At 41.6% G+C, this 18518-nt stretch overlaps 1 protein-coding gene across 6 annotated transcripts; it reads right to left on the bottom strand.

Moving 5' to 3' along the window:
• Positions 1–2843: 2843 nt before the first annotated feature.
• On the bottom strand, positions 2844–18446 carry MBOAT7 (membrane bound O-acyltransferase domain containing 7). 6 transcript variants are annotated; one of them, XM_032235423.1, is made up of 9 exons: positions 18309–18446; positions 16266–16300; positions 14913–14993; positions 13871–14000; positions 12181–12307; positions 11934–12090; positions 9970–10330; positions 7302–7487; positions 2844–4758 (listed from the first exon to the last, which is right to left on the bottom strand). In XM_032235423.1, the coding sequence occupies exons 3-9, from the start codon at positions 14986–14988 to the stop codon at positions 4377–4379; spliced, it is 1419 nt and encodes a 472-aa protein (XP_032091314.1). In that variant the 5' UTR covers positions 14989–14993; positions 16266–16300; positions 18309–18446; the 3' UTR covers positions 2844–4376. The 6 variants fall into 6 exon arrangements, with proteins under 6 accessions (XP_032091314.1, XP_032091312.1, XP_032091313.1 ...); XM_032235421.1 differs by having other exon boundaries at positions 14913–16956; XM_032235422.1 differs by having other exon boundaries at positions 14913–16300.
• Positions 18447–18518: the final 72 nt, after the last annotated feature.

Genomic DNA, 18518 nt, shown 5'->3' with positions numbered 1-18518 from the left:
AGTTTTACTAAGGAGTTTAGAACTTGTCATAATCAGAATGCTCTTTCTCAAAGGCGCAAAGCACCCAAGCTTTTTTATAGTCTGCGGATGGGCAAAATGTTCCCGTTCCCAATTCCCTGAATTAAAACAACCACCGATTGAACCTTCTAGAAACACTGCACTGTATGGAGGTGCCCACTGGTACACCTAATGGATAGCAATAATTGCATACAAGGTGAAAAGCAAATTGGATAGCACAAACAGGTTTCTTCTCCTACTGAGAAATATCCCAGAGGCTGCCATCAATTAGGACTTCAGTGTCTACTCCATGGTACCACCAGTCCTTAAGATGCCACCAACAAATCATCAGATGGACATGCTTGTATATTTCTTGCTGCATAAATGTGATAAATACATCTTGTCAGAGCTGTGTGATATTTTTACATTTTATCTTACAGGGAATGCAGAGTAAGTGTTTGAGGGGTTGAAATTCTGGTCACTTTTTGCAGCTCAATAGGTGGAGATTAATTCTTTTGACAATAGGATGGGTGTTACCTAGATAGATCCTGGCTGGGTGGGATCAGCCTGCATTTCTGCTCCGAGCAACACAAATCTTCGTCTCCTCTACATTCTTTCAGGCAACATGTGGCAATACAAATGCCTGTGCAGGTTCTCTTGGTATTGTGATTGTTGGCAGTCATGAAGAATTATCATCAGAGTTAGTATTATCCAGTGCAGAGTAGAAAACTCTCTGGCTTGGCCTCATTTCACAAATATAGATGGGGAGGGTAGCAAGAGCTGAAGGAAGCAGCAACTTTGAACCGCAGTCCAGCTTTGATATCCTGCCCCAATGTATGCATGACATTAGATAATTTTGGAGTGGTGTAACCTTCATTTAAGGCATCATTTAAGATCCTTTAAATATCTTTAATGGTCACGACTATGGCCACAGATCATCAAAACCTAACTCAAGATTTAAATCATAGCATTGTTTTCAAGCCTTTGTGGATCTTCTGTAAGATCATGGCCACTCAGGGATCCATGGACCACCGGTTAAGAATAACTGATCTAAATTGTTACCCGTTTCTACGTTTCCAAGTAGTCTTTGACTTACAACTGTAATGGAGCCTTCTCGTTACAGGTAGTCCTCGACTTAAAAATACAGTGGAGCCTGCCCATTATGGTCACAAATTGCGACAACCATTAAACAAGGCATCCATGTGATTACATCACTTAAGGAATCCCATCCCTAAAATCCCTACCACAGGCCCAGGCCCAGACTGTGGTAAACAACTCACACTTGGCTGCCCAGACCTCCCAAATTCTCCCCCATCCCAAGGTACCCCCTGTCCCACTTCCTGCCCCTTGGGATCTCTCAAAGGCCTTGGGCCTGCTTCCATCCCAATGGGTCTCACATCCTCCGCCCTATCAGTTACATACCTTTTACTATAGATCTTCTGGAATATCCACTGCACTGCGCAGCCTTCCTACGCAGTGGGGATTCCATCCCTAAAGTTGGTGCCAATTTGGGAGTGGCTGCTATGAATTTTGGCCACTCTGAAATGGCACCCACTTCCAGAATAGAGCCACCCAACCTGTAGAGAGACTAAGGTATGGACTTATCTACTCTCCTTCCTCTGGAGATGGCATTGGGAAAGAACAGGCTGATAAGAAAAGCATTAAATGTCCTTCAAAATATCCTGAATGTTAGGGTTCTAAGTAACACCCCCAACGAAAGAAAACTCAGAGGTTTTAGGTTCCTCAAAGTACCATTTTATTAGAGATGTCATATTGGCACATCTGGGAAAACCCACATCTGAAAGCTTCCAGGTTTTCCCATCCAGTTGAAAATTCAAGACCCTGCCCCCAACACCCACTAGTCTGCCACATGGTCCAATCCTCCATTGCCACGAAGAAAGACTCCTCCCATCCACATGCGTCCAGGTGCAGGGACAAAGCGACCTTGGTTTTCTAAGAAAGAATGTTGTTATAGCTACACATCACCCATACTCTGTATAATCCCCCATCCTTTTTTCCCACAGTAGAAAGTGTGGCAGGCCTGAAATCCAAAAGTAAAAGATGGCTTCCAGGTCTGACACTGATGAGATCACCCTATAACCATGATGGCGAACCTATGGGACATGTGCCAGAGGTGGCATGCGGAACCCTCTGTGGGCACGCAAGCCGTTGCCCGAGCTGAGCTCCACCGTGCATGTGTGCATGGCCTCCCACTGGCCAGCTGATTTTCGGGTCTCTGCCACTCATGCCTGTGGGACAGGCACAGGGGGTCATGTGCACATTCGCAGGGGGGCACGTGTGCATGCACAGGGGGGGATGGGGCATGCGGGGTATGGGGCATGTGCACATTGTATTAAGGGTGTGGACACACACACATACGCTATTGGCATGCAATGACAAAAAGGCTAGCTATCACTGCTCTATAACCAGCAAGATGGAGAACTTGAGGTGAATTCAGCTTAATGAAGGAGTAGTTCTAATGGCTTTCAGGAAAAAGAAGGCTGAGCTGAGGACGACACAAGATCCGAGTGGGGTGGATTTGGTTTGAGCAAGGCAAAAATCGCAATTTATAAATGGTATAGGTTCGATTTAATTACTGAGCCAGTGTGATAGTTGAAAGAAACTAGAAATGGTATAAAAGTTTTAAGATTGTTTCACAATCTTGGTTAGCTCTTTGGGAAGAAGAGGACACTTGAAATCCAGCTCCATGTAGTAAAGGACAGGAGACTACTCTTCTCAAATTCAATGTATATTTTCTGCTACTTTGTTTAGGACCAGCAAGCTACAACTGTGCAAAAGACTAATGTTTTTGTGTGTTTCTTTAAAAAAATTTTTTTTTTATTTCCCAAGTACCTTCCAATAAAATACTAGTTTGGACCAAAAATAACGCAAACACAAGCAGGTTCATGTATAGTTTTCCTTAAGACATAAACATATTACCTGAGCAATCATTTTTCTGGTAATTAATATATTTGTTTACCTTTTGCAAACTAAAACCCACCTTTTTATACTCAGTGTACACATTTTAGGTTCCATAAGACACAGCCCTCTATGCCCTAAAAAGTTTAATTTTTTTTCAGCCCCAAATATTGTGGCTAAAAACAAACAAACCCCCAAACATGCATTTGTTCCTTATATTTAAAAGTAACATACTTAAATACGGCAGTCCTTGTGTGCAACATCTGATTTCTTTACTAGTTCACCAGCCCCACCTGTACCTGTATATTAGCAAACTAATCTTTGTGTTTCTATCACTTTTGTGTAACAGGTTCCAGCCCTGTAAAAATCTTCTTACATTCCAGAATCTCACCTCTTTTAACAACAGGGTCACTGATTCAAGATTTTGTGAGATCTAACACATTTTTGCACATCTCTCTGTACAAGTGATCAAAAACATTTGGATGGAGCTTTTTGTTGTTGTTGTTAAATCTTAGCATTTCTGTATAATTACCAAATCTGAGTTGCCAAAATCTGGATGATCATTGGATGGAAGTTGTCTTCTAGTGACCATCCTGATTTTTGCAGCTCAAATGACAACCTTACCTCTTATCTACCCAAGGACAAAGTCCCAAATTCACCCTTTCAAAAAATCCCACTAGATATGCAGATATTTTCAAGGCTACTATGACATTTAAAGAAAATAAAAATGACAGTGAAAATCAGGGATCAGTTAGTTACAGAATGTGTATCACAGAACTAAAAATCCTACTGGTTAAAGGAGAGAGAATGTGCGATTCTCTCAATGTTATGCAGTTATAGTATATATTCCATTGCCTATAATATTGTTAAACTTGGCTGGAGTTCTCAGGAGTTGAAGTTCCATAACCTGTTGGGGTTATAATTCCGTTACCCTATTCTATCCTATGAAATGGCTGAGGTTTGGACTTAAAAATAAATGAAAAGAAAAGCAAGATTATAGAGGAGTCAGAAGATTTCTAAACTTTATGGAAGTAGAGTGAAAGGTAGAAAGAAACCTAACAAAAGGGAGGGTCAGAACAGCTTCAACCACTTTAAGATGGATGGACTTCAACTCCCAGAATTCCCCATGTGAGTTGAAGTCCATAGATCTTAAAATTGCTGAGACTGGGAAACATTGGGTTAGAAGTTAACATCTGGAGAAGTTTCCTTTTCTTAGAATCCCCTGGTGTTGAGTAGAATAGCCTAGGTGGCAATATTTTTAGGATTTCTAAATCGCCTTGTCACAAACCAGACCAAAAGTAGGATTTTCCAAGTTACATCTCAGATTACTTCCTTCAATCCCCACCTACAGTCATGACATATATCAAAACTAGACTTACTAGTCTTATTTGTTCCCTTAGCCTCCGGTGTCTATGGTAGAATTCCTTGCTGTGGGTATACAGCAACATTACTTTGCCCTCTCATTCCTGTTGCTTGGGATTCTCTGGAGCACCCTGTTTATCTTTTGGGGGCCCCCGTTTCCTCTGGGTCCCCAACAGCGTTCCCAGCAGGAAGAAAAACACAGCTGCCACATGGATACAGTAATAGACCGAGCTCCAATAGCGAATGGTATCCTCAAAGGTAAGCAACACAAAACCCATGCACATGTAGTCATAGGCCCTCATCTTCAGGAACCACTGTATCCAGTCACCCCAAAGACGCCCAGACGGGGAGAGGTGCTTCAAGAATCCACTCTCCATGGCCCCCTCAGCTGCTAGGCAGAGCGGGATGGTAAGGAAGCTGATGTAGTACCCAGGGTGGATCCCATGCCAGTAGGCCGAGATAAGCATTGTCCAGGCACTCCTAAAAAGAAAAGTCTGATCAGTTCAAATTCATCCCCTCAAAGCAATCCAAGCACCTACCTATCCCCAAATTCCTCATATCCCCCCCCCCCCCCGATCATTCCCAACTCATGACTCTTGTTAAATTTTGCTCACAACCTACAGAAGTGTTGGACTTCAAGATCCCAGTCAAACTATGCTGGCTTGAGAACAATGGGAGCTGAAACCTAGCATCTCTAGAGTAGAGGTCCCCTATACCAGGGCCGCAGCCCACTACCAGGCTGTGGCCTAGTTGCAACTCGGCTGCACATCTGGTGGGTTGCTGTGCATGTGCAGCTCAACTTGTGCAAATTAAGCTGAGCATACATGCATGTGTGTGCTGGTCCACCACTTGAGCAAATCGAGCTGTGCGTGCATGCTGGCCTATCACTCGTGCGACTCAGTTGTCCTCTTCCCGCCCCTCCACTGGGTCAAGCTGCAAAGGTTGGGGAGCACTGCTCTACAGTACACGAAGATTATGCAACTTTTTAAAAAAATTATTAATTGTCTATACTACCCATCTCACCTGGATGACTCAATCAGTCTATAGTATAGTATAGTATTTGTAACTGCCTGACCAACCGCACTCAACGTGTAGTCCTCAATGGAACTGCATCTTCATAGATGGAAGTATGCAGGGGAGTACCCCAAGGCTCTGTTTTAGGCCCAGTACTCTTCAAAATCTTCATCAATGATTTTGATGAGGGAATAAATGGGGAACTCATCAAATTTGCAGATGACACCAAGCTGGCAGGAATAGCCAACACTCCAGAAGATAGGCTAAAGATACAGAAGGATCTTGACAAACTTGAACATTGGGCACTATCTAATAAAATGAAATTCAATGGTGAAAAGAGTAAGATTCTACATTTAGGCAACAAAAACGAAATGCACAGGTACAGTATAGGTGGTACCTTGCTCAACAGTAGTAACTGTGAAAGGGATCTTGGAGTCCTACTGGACAACCATTTAAATATGAGCCAGCAGTGTGCAGCAGCTGCTAAAAAAGCCAACATAGTTCTAGGCTGCATAAATAGCGGGATAGAATCAAGATCATGTGAAGTGTTAATACCACTTTATAATGCCTTGGTAAGGCCACACTTGGAATACTGCATTCAGTTTTGGGGACCACAATGTAGAAAAGATGTGGAGACTCTAGAAAGAATCCAGAGAAGAGCAACAAAGATGATTAGGGGACAGGAGACTAAAACATATGAAGAATGGTTGCAGGAACTGGGTATGTCTAGTTTAATAGAAAGAAGGACTAGGGGAGACATGATAACAGTGTTCCAATATCTCAGGGATTGCCACAAAGAAGAGGGAGTCAAACTATTTTCCAAAGCACCTGAGAGTAGCAATAGCAATAGCAGTAGACTTATATACCGCTTCATAGGGCTTTCAGCCCTCTCTAAGCGGTTTACAGAGAGTCAGCATATTGCCCCCAACAATCTGGGTCCTCATTTTACCCACCTCGGAAGGATGGAAGGCTGAGTCAACCCTGAGCCGGTGAGATTTGAACCGCTGAACTGCTGATCTAGCAGTAGCCTGCAGTGCTGCATTTAACCACTGCGCCACCTTGGCTCATGAGTAGAACAAGAAGCAATGGGTGGAAACTAATCAAGGAGAGAAGCAACTTAGAACTGAGGAGAAATTTCCTGACAGTTAGAACAATTAATCAGTGGAACAGCTTGCCTCCAGAAGTTGTGAATGCCCCAACCCTGGAAGTCTTTAAGAAGATGTTGGATAGCCATTTGTCTGGAACGGTATAGGGTTTCCTGCCTAGGCAGGGGGTTGGACTAGAAAACTTCCAAGGTCCCTTACAACTCTGCTATTGTATTGTAAATACAGCAATAGCATTTAGACTAGACTAGACTAGTATAAGAGTTGGAAGGGACCTTGGAGGTCTTCAACCTCCTGCTTAGGCAGGAAACCCTACACCACTTCAGACAAATGGTTATCCAACATCTTAAAAACTTCCAGGGTTGGGGCATTCACAACTTCTGGAGGCAAATCATTCCACTGATTAATTGTTCTAAATTTCTCCTCAATACTAAGTTGCTTCTCTTCTTGATTAGTTTCCACCCATTGCTTCTTGTCCTACCCTCAGGTGCTTTGGAGAATAGTTGACTCCCTCTTCTTTGTGGCAACCCGAGATATTGGAACACTGGTATCATGTCTACCCTAGTCCTGATTTTCATTAGATTAGACATACCCATTGCATGCATAATTCTGTAGGGTTTACCTAAAAGTGTAGTTTTTCATAAATCACTTAGATTTTCTGATTTACTTTTCTTTGATGGCAGGTCACTACTTCATCTCATCCCAAATCTGCCTAGTGTTCACCCCGACCCTTCAAAACAAGCAGTTCCTGTCCCAAAATCCTTGTCCCACAACATCATTTCTACAACCTACACTCATACCCAACTGACTTCATGCCTCCTAGTTAATCAGCCCATCATTTCATCCTCAAAGACTATTTCTTGCCCCGAATGACACTTTATTTGAACCTGATGTCGCTTGCCGCACCTCATGACATAGGAGTGGAAAGGTGCACTTTTGTAGATGTATTGTGCCAACCACCACTGGACAGTCATGTTCCAATAGCGCATGCCATCCTTTACTTTGACACAAAAATCTGTTCCATGTGGATCAATGTTTTTGATTGTCTCATAATCGTAGGCAACACTGGATGCTTCCCCGTCAGCTGATCTGCTTGCAAGAGAAGAGAGAAAAATCAATTCCTTCATGCATTTTTAATGTCCAGAACTGTTCTAAAAATGTTTTCTGTATGGGACTGACCTTAAAAATGTCAATTAGTTTGTTAACAGAAGGAATCTGGCAATATCTTTTCAAACAAATTAATTCTGATCAGGACTATCATAGACTAATGTAGCTCTCCTCCTACTGTGTTGAATAATGGGACAACATACCATCTGTTTTGAGCACCTTGTGGTTTGGAATGCAAAATGGTATAGATACACACAAAACAAAAACCTGTAAGTTTATACTCAGCTATTTAGAATGACAGAGCTTTTAGGGACCTTGAAGGTCTTCCAGTCCAACTCTCTGCCCAAGGCAGGAGTCTTCATTTTTTCATGGGGCATTTGTAAGTGCAAACAAGTTGCCATGTGCCTGAAATGTGGTAATGTGACTGTGGGGGGGGAGGGGATTAGGTGAGATGGTGCTATGCAACATTTTACAATAGACAGGAGTGTTTTACAGACTGCCAAAACATCAAATTGTTGTTTAATGATTGGTCATAAGTCAAGGATTATCTGCAGCGTCATGGAAAGATCAGCTCTACTAAATTATGTTATACTCTGTATTACTAATGAATATTTTGTTTGTGATCTTCAGACTTCTTTAAAAAATAAGTTGTTGTTTACTTCTTAAAAATTAGTAAATGAAGTCTATACAGGTAATCCTTGACTTACAATTGAGCCCAAAATTTCTCTTGTAGGGGAAACATTTGTTAAGTGAGTTTTGCTCCATTTTAGTATAGCAATAGCAATAGCAGTTAGACTTATATACCGCTTCATAGGGCTTTCAGTCCTCTCTAAGCGGTTTACAGAGTCAGAATATTGCCCACAACAATCCGGCTCCTCATTTTACCCACCTCGGAAGGATGGAAGGCTGAATCAACCTTGAGCCGGTGAGATTTGAACAGCTGAACTGCAGAACTGCAGTCAGCTGAAGTAGCCTGCAGGGCTGCATTTAACCACTGTGCCACCTCGGCTCTTACCTTGCTTGCCACAGTTGTTGTGAATCACTGCAGTTGATAAGTTAGTAACATGGTTGTTAAGTGAATCTGGCTTCCCCATTGACTTTGCTTTTATTCAAAAGGTGATCACATGACCTTAAGGCAGAGAAATGATCGTAAGTATGAACCAGTTGTCAAACATCTGACAACAAAGGTTGTAACTGTGAAAAATGATCACAAGTCACTTTTTTCAGTGCTGTTGTAACTTTGAATGGTCACTAAACAAACTGTTGTATGTCAAGGACTACATGTACATATTTGGCAGCAGGACTTAGTTTTTTACTTTTTGTATGGTCCAAAAGTAAATTTAGTAACCTAAAGCAATTGATGCTAGTCCTGCGCAACATTGGATGTAGCTTCTATAAGCACTTTTTAGCAAAACTCACATGGAAACAACCAATGCTATTTCATTTCATTTCTCTCTCTCTCAAGGAGTTCAGATCAGAGGTAGTATTCAGCAAGTCTGACCAAGTCTAGAGAACCGGTAGTGGAAATTTTAAGTAGTTTGGAGAACCGGTAAATATAATCTCTGACTGGCCCCACCCCCATCTATTCTCTGCCTCCCGAGTCCCAGCTGATCGGGAGGGAATGGGGATTTTACAGTATCTTTCCCTGCCATGCCCACCAAGCCACGCCACGCCCACAGAACCGGTAGTAAAAAAAAATTTGAATCCCACCACTGGTTCACATAGTAGCTGTACCTTAGTTTTGGAACAAGCAGTGTTACCAGACAAGCTAAGGGCTGGAACTAAACCAACTCTGTATTACAGGGACATCAGCTAAGTTTCATCCAAGAATTAGAACTGGGTTGTAACAATCATATGAACCAGAAAGCGATCAGCATCCTGAGAGAATCTGGAAATCTCATTTCCATGCTTGAATTAGCACTTATTTGAAGGAGCTTCTCATGACTCCCAAATTGATCTGTAGAACTCAAAAGGCCCAATTTGTACATTTCAATGAAAAATAAAGAAAAAGCCGACATAAAGCCTCTACAAAGATTGGTGCAAAAGGTGGAATGTTTTAGCTCTACTATATCTAACGCACTGCGGTGGCGCCGTGGTTAGAGTGCAGTACTGCAGGCTACTTCTGCTGCCAGCAGTCTGGCAGATCGAATCTCACCAGGCTCAAGGTTGACTCAGCCTTCCATCCCTTCCAAGGTGGGTAAAATGAGGCCCCAGATTGTTGGGGGCAATAGGCTGGCTCTGTAAACCGGTTAGAGAGGGCTGTAAAGCACTGTGAAGTGGTATATAAGTCTAAGTGTTATTGCTAATGGTGGTGGTTTTTATGGTGGTTTTTATGGTGAGAGGTAGCCCAAGGAAAGCACTTCTTCTTTAGGAAGCCTGTGGTAACAATTCACTGTTATTAATGCTGCGTGGAAAACAGCAAACGTATTTCAGAGACGGCAGAGCCAAGAAGAGGTTTCTGACTTACCGACTTAAAGGGTCATATTCCACTGTAGGTCCTCCACCTGACCGAGATTTGGCAGTGACTGGATAGGCACCAAAAGCAGCAGCAATGCAGGTGCACTCGGCGCAAAGCCAGGCAACATAGAAACGCATACGGAAGACAAAGAAAATGGGCATCATGTAGAAGAGGCGGAAAGGGAGTTCTCTCTCGTAGAAGGCATTGCTTCGGACGTAATCAAGGGGGAAGAAATGGGAGACAACCAGGAAAAATATCCCAAAGATGGGGATCATTCTGGATCTGGAAAGCATCGGCCGCCAACTAGGAATAACAGAGGGATCAATCTGGCTCAACCAGTCATGATACGTACGGTAGCGATAAAATGGGCCTGGATACGAAAACAGGAAACAATGAAATTTTAAGATCAACAAGCAGAGGGAGAAGTATGCCTGAAGAAAAATAAAACAAGTGAGAGTGTCACACATACAGTTGAATTACTTAAGCCAGGGGTGCGATTCTATGGGTTGAGGCCAGTTCGGGTGAACTGGTAGCTCCAACGATCAGCTGAGAGTGAACCAGTTCACTCCGATGATCAGATGGGCTCACCCACACGCTCTCTTTTCCTACTTTTATCTTCTCAGCTGATCTGCACAGCAGAGCAGATTGCCACACCTCAGCGGTGTTACTCCCCCGAATTAACGCGGAAGTGAAGATTTATTTAAACTGTGCAAGTGCCACAGCGATCACCAAACTGGTTGTTAAACTGGCAGGATCCCACCACTGCATAAGACACTGTTTCCATAACCTGGTTTCCTCTAGTTGTGTTCACATTATTTTCCTTATTCCAAAGCCAGTACAGGTTGTCCTCCACTTATGATGGGACCAGGATTTCCATTGCTAAGCAAGGCAGTGAGTCATGTCCAATTTCATGTCCATGTTTTGCTGCGAATCACTGAACGTATTAAGTGAAACACCAGGTCATTAAGTAACTCTAACTTCCCCCATTGACTTTGCTTGTGGAATCAATGAGCCAATGAGAAGGTCTAAAACAGGAATGACATGAACCCAGGGTGCTTACTGTGCATACATGCCCTTTGCTAAGCACCTGAATTTTGATCAAGGGACCATGGGAACATTGCCACGGTCGTAAGTGCAAAGACCAGTCATAACTTTTTTCAGTGCCTTTATAATTTTCATTGCTAAATGAACAGTTGCAGATTGAATAGAATAGAACAGAACAGAATTCTTTATTGGCCAAGTGTGATTGGACACACAAGGAATTTGTCTTTGGTGCAATTTAGTGGAGAGTTGTGAGAGACAGTATGCAATATGTTTTGAGGGCTTGTTTTGGATAGACTTGAGAGGTTAAGGTTGTGTGTGATTTGGAAGCACGCAGGATTTGCTAGTTGTACAATTTTATGATTTCCTGCAGATTTTGGCAAAAAAAACCATAATGCCTGGTATCTTATTTCTGGTGTAATTTCCTGCCTTCGTGTTTGAAGCATCAGTATATGGCCATTTCTCATGAAATTCTCACAAAACAAAAAAGGAGAAGCTATAAAAGTGAAGTGTGTAGGCTAGAGGGAAGAAATAGCTATTTTTGTCTGATCAGCAAGGTAGTTTCTTGCAGAAACTACACTTCTGCAAAAATTACGAGAGGCCACACTTCCACCCAATGACCAGGCACAATACCAAGAGCAATAGGTGGCTGATGTGAGAAGTAGATGAGAAGGCAAAACTGGAACTTTATAATTTTCAACTTGCTCTGATCTCTTAACTATCTTTTCCTTTAAAAAGAAATTGTAACAATAAAGAGTAGCTCTTCAGCCCAATAATTTCCTTCTTCTTGGTATTTATACATGTGGTGAGAAGATGCCAACATTTTAAAATGCCCATAAACCCACTGCTCATAAGGCTGTCAAAGGGAAAATGCCTCACAGGTGTTTATACCTGTAGACCTATTTCATTTTCTATTAGGCAGTTCATTTTACCTGTCATAAGCCCCACATAGCAGTAACTGTAGCACAGTATCTCCACCAACCCCGGTTTTTGGAGAACTGTACCAATCATTGGAGATTTGGTGAAGGTTGTCATTTCCTGTTTCTTCGCCTGAATGAGTTCTTGTACCTCATTGGCTATGCTCAGCAGCTGGGAGACAAAAAAAACAGAAAGAAGAACCTTACTTCCTCTTCAAGCTAAACACCCTTCCTTCTCAATATCCCAAAAATAACCTGATACCTTAAGAGTGAGCAAAAGTTGCACAGCATTGGTGAATGGTGTTGGCTCTGGATAGTTGAAGTAAGTAACTGTGCGGAAAAAAAGTAAGTAGGAAAATGTCCATCCCAGCGTCAGGTGATGACAAGCCCTGTTTAAAAAAGAGAGAGAGAGAGAAAAAAAGAAAAAGAAAAAGAAGAGAGGTTATAATTATTAATCCCTTTTCTACATCAGTTTCAAAAGCACACATGGGTATCCTTGCATGACTGACCCACATACACTTACCACTCTTCTAACTCACTGTTTCTCAGCCTTGGCAACTTTTAAGATGTATGGACTGTGCAACTCTCAGAATTTCCCAGCCAACCTGCTGAGATCATGTGGCGAGTGGAAACTACTTAATCTGTTTCAGCCAAGTTTATTTGAACACCACCAGGGACTGAATACTAGATCCTGCACACTTAAGGGTATAGATAGCCTTTAGAAACCAGAAATCCTAACATTAAGATTGAGTTTAAGCATTAAAGGTGTGCTTTGTTTGGTTTTGATTTTGATTTAGCATAGGTGTGCAAAAATAGAGATCATGGCCTACGGTTTTATGTAAACCAAAAAATTATAACCTACCACAACTGAGCAAATCATTGGTTAGCAGAATGTGTGAATTAGTCAAAATCTAAGGAGCTGCATTTATGCAAGTTAAAAAGATCCAAGCACCATTTATTGCTCGTAAAAGGCATCATTAAAACAAGTAAGAGAAAGAACTATCTGACCAAAAAGGCATCAAGGACAGATGGTGAGAATATACAGAATAGCTGTAAGCAGGTAGCAAAGGGGCCCAGTTTCAGAAGGATGAGGAAAGAGAAGTAGAAATAGAACCGGACAGTCTTGAGGAAGAAATCATGTGGGCAATGAACCAGCTGCCAAACAATAAGACTCCAGGTGTTGACACTATTCCTATAGAATTATTGAGGGCTGCACCAACCATCGACATTAAAGTGCCAGAAAATTTGGGAAACCAACATGTGTCCACAGGATTGGAAACAGTAGTCATTCCACTGCCAAAAAAGGACAATTCTAAAGATTGCTCCAATTATCAAACAATTGCACTCATCCCTCACATCAGCAAGATTCTGCTTAAAATTATACAACAATGTACAGCACCAACCATCAGATTGGAGTTACCAGATGTGCAAGACGGCTTTCGAAGGGGCCATTTTGCAAATCTACACATGGAAAAATCTATGAATATCAAAATATCAAGGGCTTCACTGACTACAACAAACCCTTTGATTGTGTTGATTGTGATGAGACACTATGGAGAGCATTACAAGACCTGAGGACACCAGCACATCTGGTACACAAATCAGGAAGCCACTGTGTGAACACTCTATAGAGACATCAATTGCTTTTAAGATAATGGCAGGGCAATGAAGTTGCATTCTTTTCCCTTTCTTATTCAACCAGTTTGCTGAAATGACCATTAGATCTTTATCATCATCTAAGGAACTAAGGGGCTTTTTTCAAAATCCTGAGAGGGGAGGGGAGAGGGAGAGAGAGGGGGGGGAGGGAGGGAGGGGAAAGGGGAGGAGAGGAGAAGGAACAAGTTAGATTTTAGGAAAATTGGAAAATGTATAATCCCATCTTTGCTTTTTAGAGCATGCCTTTATATCCGCCAGTCTATCTTACAGCCTCAATAGTTCTTAGGTCACTTTACCTTGGTGAGATATTGATAATAAGCCATGTCCCCAGTATGGTGATAAGGGAATGAAGGATGTGAATGTGGCAAGTCACCAGAATAAGTACAATTCCTACAACAGCTGCTCCGTATTTTTTGGTCTTTGGACCTATTAAAAAAAAGAGAGAGAGGAACACATTTTTCCATTGTTTAAAGATGCACAGTTTGAGGCATACTTTATTTGCTTGCCTGGATATACAACCTACCCAGCTCCAGTTTTTAAGAATCTACATCAAATAAAACTTAGAAAATTGCCTATGGAGATTCTCAATCACCCAACTCATGGTTGTGATTTTTCCAAAAGATGATTGGACTTCCTTAGGTTTTCCTTTAAAAATGTTTCACTTCTCATCCAAGAGACTTCTTGGATCATGGCAAATAGCCAGGAATGTATCTATAGGTAATCCTCAACGTATGACCATAATGGAATCTGCCCATTATGGTCATAAGTCATGATGGTTGCAAAGCAGGTCACCAATGTGATTGATCTGATTTTACAATCTTTTCCCCCAGCATTTGTTAAGTGAATGCAATGGCTGTAAAACAAATCCATTGTTTGCTGTGGATCATTTTTGCCAAAATCTCTGGAAATTTCAGTTTTCAGCAAAATTGTTATAAACTGCAGTATCATGTGGCCATGGAATGTGGCAAAAGGCTTTAAATGTGAGTCAGCTACTGAGTGGCCAACAAAGACTCCTTTGACCAGGGGAGGGAACTCTGTGGCTGTCAGAATTTTGGAACCCGATCATATCTTGGAATGGTTGCTAAGCCATCGATCATAAGTCAATATGTAATATGCAGAGCCATGTATTATTATTTCTCACCATTTCCATTTAAAAGGATTGACTCCATCTCATATCCCATCTTCTCAGAGTTCCTTTGGAGATGTGTTTCTCACAACTCACTTGTTCAAACCAGGAAGCCCTTCAAGGAGTTAACGGCAAAGCCTTTTGACCTGTACCCCGGGACAGTTTCTTATGAGGTGCCTAGCAGCATTTCTTTCTCCAGGTTTCACACTTACCAACTTGTTTGAAGAGGAAACCAACAGGTATAGAGGTGAGAAGGACCGCCAAGTAGACAATCTCATCAGGTGACATTGTAGCTGGCAAGAAATTACAGAGTTAGGTCAATCTGCATGGATCAAAGTGAGAAGTATTGGAAATATGGAGCACAAGGTAGTGACACCTGCACTTTATTTTTGAGAAAGAAGAGATGAAGAAGGAAATAGGAAGTGGTCTACTGGTTTTGGATTGCATATAAATTACACATGATACAGAAAAGTAAAGAAGGTAGATCAGACCACCTGAGGTTGAGAACTTGATGACAGGGAAAAGGGATTATTATTTTGATATGAGATTAATAACAGATTTAAAACCCATTACTGGCCCAAAACAAGTATTTTCAGTAAAATGTGTGGTTAATTTGGAGAACCAGTTTGGTCTAGTGATTAAAGCACCAGGCTAAATACCAGGGGGACTGTGAGTTCTAGTTCTGCCTTAGCCAAAAAAGGCCAGTTGGGTAACTTTTGGCCAGTCATATTTCTCTCAGTCCACAACATCAGGCTTGGGCAACAAACTGGTTGATGAATTCCTGTCACAACCAAGTTGGTCAACACTCTGTTGATCCAAAATAAGCAGAGATGGCCCTTGTGAGAAAACATTACAAAGTAAAAAATAAAAATGTATTGTTAATTTAATTTGCACTGCGAGATATGGTGATTATTTACCTATGTAGTGATAAAGGCCAACTAAGTATGGTAGGCAAGATTTCTAAAACTTCATTCAAACTGAGGCCTGAGGCAATCCTCCACTTCTCACTGTAGCTTACAGCTCTCAGGCTATCTAAATGTTAATCAGGATTCATCATCTTTTTGGAATCAACCAAAGTAAACCAGTTGCTGCCATCTTGCTTTGTGAGAGAGGCAAGACTATCAATCTTGAGAAGGAAAATCAACAGCAAATATTGCAGTCCCAACTGAGAAAGATTAAGACAGATCAATCAAGACTCCAAGTGCTGATTGGTTCTCTCAACACCCCCCACACTCCCCCAATCTCTGATGGCTCAGATCAGCAATGAAATCTGGCAAGGCTTCTTTTTATCACTTCATCTCCAAGTTTGCAAAAGTACAACATCTCCTCTTACATACTTCTGTCTGCTTGGAAATCACTTGGGATGGTTTTCAGCAATGAATCAGCAGGGTAATAAATTGTGTAATAATAAGGAAAGGGAAAAAGGCACGCTAGCAAGGGACATATGTGCTTTTTTAATTAGCTTGAAGCACACTTTGCCAAAGATTGATCTTGTCGTATTAAAAAGCAAAAGACAATTTAAGTGTGTTAAGAAGAAACATTTATATCTGTCTAAGACATCTTACTTTTCAGGACTGATGAAACATGTTTCAGGAATAAACTGCATAAAAGTGGAAAAGAAGAGAGCAGCTAAAAAAAGGAATATTGTACATCACAAGTAATTTAAGATCACACTGTGAACCACAGATGTAGCAGCAGCAGCAGTGGAAACTGAATGCTAAAAGTTAGGAAGAATTCAAGAGAATATACAAGAATGAGCAACATTTTCCCCCTTTTTTGCAATCCTTAAAAATATGAATTTCCTGCACAACTGCATTCTGAACTTGTGTACAAAAACCTTCCTTTCTCAGTAATGGAAAGTGATCACACCCTTTGGGGGGGGGATGGGTGCGGTTCAATATATTTTATGAAAAGTTTTACAAAGAACATAAAAACCAAAACTAATAATGAATAAAAGTGGCAAAGAAAGGAAGAAAAAAAAGCAAATATGAAAAAAAGAAATAAAAAAAAAGAAAACTTTTGATTACCTTCGCAGCAAATGACAGTACGATTACAAAATAACCTCTTACTCTATGATTACAAAAAGTAAGCTCTTTCCTGTTATCGTGATTACACCCTCTTGCACAAGCCACTTCACCTCTATGTCCAGCTTTCTCCCAGCTGTTTCTTGCGAACATCTGTCTTCCCAAATTTTTGCTTCTCTCCCCACAGGTTAGACTCGACTTACTTTAAATGCAAGGTTGTCACTAAATGTACCTAATGTGGGCAGATCAGAAGTCCAGAGAAACCAAGTTAATTTCCCTTCATTTCTACCCTTCTCCAACTAGATAACAATTTGGATAAAGGAAAGTCCAGAGAATCTAACATCCTCTTGTGAGTCACTCAAACAAATTTTATACACACCCCTTTCTCCAGCTGGCTCTGAAGAACTCACTAATGTAAAACAAAATTTACATTTGAAAAATCCAGCAAAGAAGGGGGAAAGCACTGTACAGGCAAACAGAATAAACGGTATATAGACAGATATTTTGTTATGATTCAAAAATGCAAGTTATGGACCAAGAGGTTAAAGGGAAATACTGAGTTTGTGTTGCCCAAAGGGGATTGAAAACAAAACGAGAATTTCCTCTTCAGGTTAAATATTCACAGAATTTGGAGGAATGGTAGAAGAGTTTTTAAATAATAGGACAAGCAAAACACTTCAGGGAAATTTTGTGCAACCACATAAATTTCCAAAAGAAATAGAGGTATAGTTTCTATGTCAAAGGACAATGCAGTAAAAAATAAATACAGTATAATTTAAGGCCTGTCAAATTCTTCCTTGTTGCTTCCATTCCACTCAGAAGGTGCTCTGGGTCTCAGATTTACCGTCTCTGAGGAGATGTAGAATACATTTCTTCCAAAATAAAACAATTCAGTAACATTGGAGTAAAATCTTAGAAAATAATTTCTGAAACAAAATCTTTGATAGCATGACAAAGATGTTACTCATCTGTTAAGCGGTCCTATTTATTTATATTCCACCTTCATTATTTTTATAAATACCCCCAAGGAGATAAACATGCCCAATAATGTTTCTACCTCCTATTTTCCCCACAACAACCCTGTGAAGTGGGCTGGGCTGAGAAAGAATGACTGGCTCGAAGTCACCACAAAATGCTTTCGTGCCTAAAGTGGGACTAGAAATCAAAATCTCCTGGTTTCTAAAATCGAGATTTAGCTAACCTAGTTTGGTCCTATCGTCCCTTAAGAAGCCAAATTTATATCCCGGGTTACATAAAAAAGCTTAATGCAGCTGTCTATAAAAATGATTGGCTCTTCAACAGTTGTCTTAGCTACACGTTCAAGGCAAACACTTCTTGATTGGCTTCCCGCCTCTATCCTGTTGCCCTGGATTACAACGTTGACTGGAGACGAAGGGCATTGTAATCCACCTCACCTGGAGGATGCTGGGAAGTTGGAAGAAGCCGGCTTAAATTAATTCGGGGTTGCAACCCTCGCCTAGAAGTTAGGGCCCCCGTACCAAGCGTTAATCCGGGTTGTTTTCCACTCCACCCCCCGATTTCCCCCTTGCTTTTAATCTCCCCGTGCCACGCGCGCGCACTCACCCTTTGCAAGGGAGCCCCCTCTGCCACGGGCAAGCTGCCCCGAAGGGGAAGGTGGAGTGGGATCACTTTGCAGGGCAGGCAGACGAGATCGGGAGGAGATCTCTCTGTTTCTTGCGACATGCAAGGCGAGGAAGGGCAGAGCGAGACCCGCCTCCCCGGCTGGGATCAACACGCCTTGATTGGGGATCTCCCGCTCGCCTCCTGGCTTCC

This window comes from Thamnophis elegans, chromosome Z (assembly GCF_009769535.1).
Source record: "Thamnophis elegans isolate rThaEle1 chromosome Z, rThaEle1.pri, whole genome shotgun sequence".
Taxonomy (NCBI): Eukaryota; Metazoa; Chordata; class Lepidosauria; order Squamata; family Colubridae; genus Thamnophis; species Thamnophis elegans.
This window is presented reverse-complemented; position numbering and strand designations above follow the sequence as displayed.